Below are 5745 nucleotides of genomic sequence, written 5' to 3' on the forward strand. Positions count from 1 at the left end.
GTGAAGGACTGAAGGTCAAGGGCAGGTTTTCCAGCCAAGAAAAGGTCAAGTACTTTGTATTTGTTTTCAGATTTACATCATTCTAATAAAGCAAATACACCATCCGTGGTGGGGGCCCTACAGAGGGTAATTGGGACCCAATACTGTGTCCTCTCCATCTCCCCCTTCTCTCTCTATTTTCTGCACATCTCCTTTCAGTTTGTGCGTTAATTCCGTCGCGAAAAGAGTGCTTTTTTCTGAGTTTTGAAGTACCGATCCTTCTCCGAAGCTTCCGCATATTACAGTGGTATCAGAGCATCAGGCTCAGCAAAGCTAAACACTGATTCAGTCCCAGATGATGGTGTACAGGTCCAAGGTACAGGAAAGTAAACGGATTCGAACCCCAAGGCGAGAACACAGATCGGGAAGAACTCCCAGGAGGTTTGTTGGTGGTGTTCCACAGTGCCAGATGGGGATGGCAGTTCCGTGAGCCAGATAGGTTCTAAGGGAACGGTCCCAAGGGAGGTTGATCCTCCAAGGGTGATGTGAGAGTGCCAGACTCAGTTCCAGGAACGAAGACCAAGACGGTGTTCAGAGTCAGGGCAGGAATGGATTGTGGACTAGAGGAAGACCAGATGCATAGATCTTCGTCAGAGACAGAGTGGTTTGGAGAACAGATCGGATTTTCAGAGAAAAAAGGTTTGCCAGGGATGGATGATGACAGAGGGACTTCGGAACAGGATTGGGATGATGACAGTCATCCAAGAGCAGGTTGGATTCCCGTCATCAAGTTTAGCAGAGGGGGATGTCATGTGCATCAGCAATGCCGTGGACCTTCTCAAGACTAAATCCAGAAGGGGCAAGCAGATAAAGACCATGAACCAGTAGAAGAAGGACATGGAGCAGGACTTGGACCATAGCATGGATCAGAAGGCTGTCGGCTGCATGGAAGCTGATGTCAGCAGCACCAGTGGGCTGTCGGCAGCAGGACAGAGGGTGCTGGCAGCAGGCGCATCAAGAGATCCAGTCGGCTGTATTAATTGGATATTAATGAATTATTAACTGGCCGACCAGCAGTCGGCCAGTTCCCCATGTTGTCCAAGGGGCTATAAATAGCCCCCCTTGCTCTATGGTTTAGGCATTCTCTCCCACCAGGGGATTGGATCATAGGAGGTCCCATAGGGGACAGATTTAGGGGTTAACAACCTTTTTATGAAGGCAGCCCATGGCTGCAAGGATATGTACCTTTTTGTACCATAGTATATACTGAAATTCCAGCACTTCTCACTTGCTCTCTCTACTCTCTCTCTACCTGCGTTTTTGCATCAGATGGTGCGTTTTTGCATCAGAAGGTTTCCAAGAGTGTTTAGGGCTGAAAGAAGACTACCCAGAGCTTCCGCGCGTTACACTGCTTGCGAGGTGGTGAGGTTGCAGTGGTTACTTGGCAGGATTGGGCTTCCACTGGTGGAACCCACGGTCATCCAGAGGCATTTTGTTCGTGAAAAGATCGTTGCTGATGACATCTTGCTAGAGTTCTGCTCGACGGAGGACAGTGTGGTGGACCTCTTCACGAAGTCTATCTCAGGCTTTGCTTTGGCGGCACTCCAGCGTGTTTCTTGGGAGCTACTGTATTGATTAGCTCCTTTTGTAGGGCAGAAATCGTAGCTGAAGGGCAATGGGTTTAAATGTAAGTAAGTTGATTGAGTCTTGTCAGAAGATGAGATTACGAGGTTACTTTTTGGATATCTCCATTACTTGGCCAAGCAAGTGTCCCTTGGGGGATATGCCAGAGATGGTTGAACTACTTGGGCATTTATTGAAGCAATATGCGACTACAGCATTTGCTGTGTATCTAGTTGATGTTTGTAGTTATGCTATCGGTGGCACGATGATCCTTGAGCAATAACTTGTAGCTTTTGTGACACAAAGGCTAATTGATGTAGAGGTTTGTTGAAGATGCTACCTTTCTGGAGCATCTTTTGTGGTGTGTGTAGATATGGATATTCCCTTCATATTCACTGCACAGCTTTTGAACTTTTAGGTCGAATGGTGCATGAATCGAAGTTGTTGCAATCGCACTTCATTTTGGAAATACACCCCCACGGTGGTGAATGCCATGAGCTGTTTTGGCTCGTGAGTTTCAAGGAAACTTGATCTGGTCTTGATTATCTTCCTCCATGGCCTTTGGATGACCAGTCCTTGATCTTTTTAGTCCCCTCAACAAACTGAAGGAAATGAGAGAGTTTCCACATTCATGCCTTCAGTGGGTCCCCGTGGCCTCTGGGCACTACTTGGGATGTACCATATTTATGGGAAATGGCCAAAACACAGGGTCTTGCCTAAACAGCTCTTTGAGGGGACTGAGTGCCCAAAACGTGTTTCAGACAATAACATTGGTTTCCCATTGCCTAAACAGTTGGGCGTTTCAACTGATTCTTTGACGACAATTGGTGTTTCCCCTCTGCACCCCCTATTCCATGTCATGTTTAGGTCAAATGACTTACATTTCTTATTTTCTGTTCTCACCTACCTTCTTTTGTCTCCTCTCCCTTCCTCCCCTCTTAGTCCCCCCCCCCCCCCCCCTCTTCCCTCTTCCCTCTTCCTTTTCCTCCAGGCTCCTCTCTTCTCGCCAGTTTGTACCTCCCTTCATTTGCTTATTTAGGCCCCCTATCTAGATGCTCTCTTTGGGATGCTGTGGGTATTCTGATCTTTTGTTTACTGAGTATGGCATGGTTTATGCAGCTAAATTTGCATGTATGCCTTAACAATTTGAACTCAATGTTGTCGAAGCATAGTATCAACACCCATACTTAAGGTATGCTAAGATTTTTATATTTTTGTGTGTTTTTAAGGACCCATATACGTCTATAAATTTTGAAACTTAATCAGTATGACTAAACGCAGAGATGTATGCATGCATGTAAGTATGCACATAGCATTGCCTAAATTGTTTATGTACCTATTTTTATTTATGTACACATGAAAGTACATATATGATATTATGAATACAACTGGAAGGCAGCTGCTGCTTTCAACAATCAGTCACGTAATCGATGATCATATTCTGTAGAGGAAATGGATTTCCTGACTTGAAGAAATCTGTTTTCCAAAGTCACAAGCATTCTGTTTTCTATTGCTTGCAGGTGTGGTCCTCAAGCAAATGCCAGATTGTTGTTAAACTATGGTTTTGTTGATGAGGAGAACCCATATGATCGGCTCTCAGTAGAGGTGACTGCCATCATCTTATTGAGCAATCCCGTATCATTTGTTGCCATTCTGTTTTTCTTGTTTACCTGAACATGTTTGATACTTGAACATTTTTGATATCGGTTTTTTCTATCTAAGGTGGCGTTGGATACACATGATCCCTTATATCAAGCCAAAAGATTGATAGCTCAAAGAAACAATCGATTGGCGATACAGAGTTTTCAGGTATGTTAAAGGGCTTATGTCTTTACTTTGGTAGAAAGCTACACTTCATTTAACATGGAAAATGATTGGAAACTTGCTTTTCTTGTCTATTGATTATCATTTGAAATAGATTTGTATTCATTCTGGTGTGATATTTATTCTTTTCAACAGATCTTCGAGGGGAAGGAGCGGGAAACTGTGCTTGATATGCTACCATTCCTACGACTCGGCCACGTTTCAGAAGATAAAGATATGCAATCCGTTCTATCCTCGGAAGGACCTGTTTGCGGGGTAAGTGTAAGGCTTTGGCACATTAGGATATATAAATTTGGACAGAGAGAGAGAGAGAGAGAGCTTCTTGTTGGCTCAGGCGGCCTAGATTGGTATGCAGGTTAGCCCTTGCAGAGAGAGGGCTGTATTGGAACAACTAGACTCCTATTTCAGCCACCGGATAGCCCGTTATCCCACGTCTTTGTCTGAAGACATCGCCATGGTATGTGTATTTTGCTTGTAAGGAGACAGTGCTGGATTGTTTGAGGTGAAAAGACTGGACGGTATCAATAATGCACAGTTCGGTAGTTGACAACTTACATGTGATGTGCTTCACTGTGCAGCTAGCAGATCCGATGATGGTACCAAAGAGGCTGGTGGCAACAAAACTAGTTAAAAGAGAGAAAGAGATGCTACACAGCTGCCTGGCTGTTGTGAGAGAGATCATGGAGCAACTGCCAAGGAGCACTCCGGTTCCGTGCAGTGGGCCGTACGTCCCCAGATTGAAGTAGGCATGTGTGGCTAGCCCTGTGAGCATCAGCACAGTGCACAGGCTGCCACCATCATTATGTGAGTCCGTTTGTAATATCATTAATGCAGCTCTCCTCTCTATATTATCTTAAGGAAGAGTTTCACAAAGCTGCCACGTGGCAAGAATTTGGAGGTTCGGGAAGGGTTTGAGGAGGTTTGGGTAGAATTTGATTTTGGAAGCCTCAAAAGACGTGCGAAGCACGGGTTCCCAACTAGTTTTTAAAAACGGAAAAATTATGATGTGGGGGGATGTGAGAATTGAACTCACAACATCTCGCACCCGAAGCGAGTATCATATCATTAGACGAAACTCCCATCTTGGAAATACTTCTTGACATTATTCCATCAAAAAAAAAAACTCCCCTCCTTTTCTCCTTAGTATAGTATTTAAAGTTGTAAATAGTTTACTTAAGTCATGAGCTTATTCCTCACGCACAAACTTTGCTTAACGAAAGAATGATTTTTACAAGTGCCCATCTATTAAAAAAAAAACAATTATTGCAATGGTCACATGATTACATGATTTTTGTTGACATTGTATCTTGCATTTTGTAAGATCCCACTTATATATTGTTTGGGTGCTTTCACCTTAGAGAGAGAGACTCTACGCTAAATAGATTTTAAGAACTAATTGTAGTATACACAATTTAATTTATGTACGTATAAATCAAATTATTAATTTATGTACACAGACAAATAGTTTTTACTTTTGCTTTAAAAAAATGCATTTTTAATAATATATTTCGAAATTATCTAAAAACTACTTAAATTTATAGAGAGAGAGAGAGAGAGAGAGAGAGAGAGAGAGAGAACAATGCAGGGCTTATGAATTTATAATACTAATCACAATGTGTTAACACTTATTTAACAATATTGTTTATAGTCACACAAACACACAGACAGACACACACACAAACTATGCATGTTCATGCATGCATGTATGTATGTATATGTATGTGTGTGTACATACACAACTATGCATATGTGTGTATAGAAAGAGAATTGAACTCACGACAAAGTGAGGCTCATAAACTAGACCAAAATCCCATGATGGAAATATGTGTTGGATGATATTCTTTTTAGTATATATGCATCTTTCTTGGATGGGTGGGGATGGACAAGTGAGACTACCCGTCCATGAGAATGGTGCATGCGATCTCCCATTTTTTTTTTGGTTTTACTATGTAGTGTGTAAAGTACCTATGAATCCAAAAAACAATGATTTCAATGGTCACATGATTATCAAAACGCATTCCAATAAAAGCAAGGATTTTAATGATTACATGATTTTTATTTGCATTGTATCTTGCATTTTTAAAGATAATACTAATATATTGTATGGGTGCTTTTGCCTTAAGTAGAAGAGAGAATGTTACCATAATGGGTTCCTTCTAGCTCTTTGCAAAACTCTCTCATTCACAACAAAGAGAAAAGACAAACAATCGTCATGGGTCATAGCTTGTCTCCAAGCTCAAGTCCCTTGAAGCTATCTGAGCTTGGCTAGTGGTTACCAACTCCTCTCCTTCAAGCTCTCTTTCTCATAAGTGGGCCTAA

The 5745-nt window shown here is 42.2% G+C and overlaps 1 protein-coding gene across 2 annotated transcripts; it reads left to right on the forward strand.

Moving 5' to 3' along the window:
* Positions 1 to 2721: 2721 nt before the first annotated feature.
* LOC147621855 (uncharacterized) lies at positions 2722 to 4660 on the forward strand. Of its 2 annotated transcripts, XM_086823624.1 has the most exons (6): positions 2722 to 2794; positions 3123 to 3207; positions 3325 to 3411; positions 3562 to 3681; positions 3782 to 3883; positions 4005 to 4660. In XM_086823624.1, the coding sequence occupies exons 4-6, from the start codon at positions 3598 to 3600 to the stop codon at positions 4170 to 4172; spliced, it is 354 nt and encodes a 117-aa protein (XP_086679750.1). In that variant the 5' UTR covers positions 2722 to 2794; positions 3123 to 3207; positions 3325 to 3411; positions 3562 to 3597; the 3' UTR covers positions 4173 to 4660. The 2 variants fall into 2 exon arrangements, with proteins under 2 accessions (XP_086679750.1, XP_086679749.1); XM_086823623.1 differs by lacking the exon at positions 2722 to 2794 and having other exon boundaries at positions 3014 to 3207.
* Positions 4661 to 5745: the final 1085 nt, after the last annotated feature.

Source organism: Cibotium barometz, chromosome 29 (assembly GCF_041138505.1).
Source record: "Cibotium barometz isolate CiBa-2024 chromosome 29, ASM4113850v1, whole genome shotgun sequence".
NCBI lineage: Eukaryota > Viridiplantae > Streptophyta > Polypodiopsida > Cyatheales > Cibotiaceae > Cibotium > Cibotium barometz.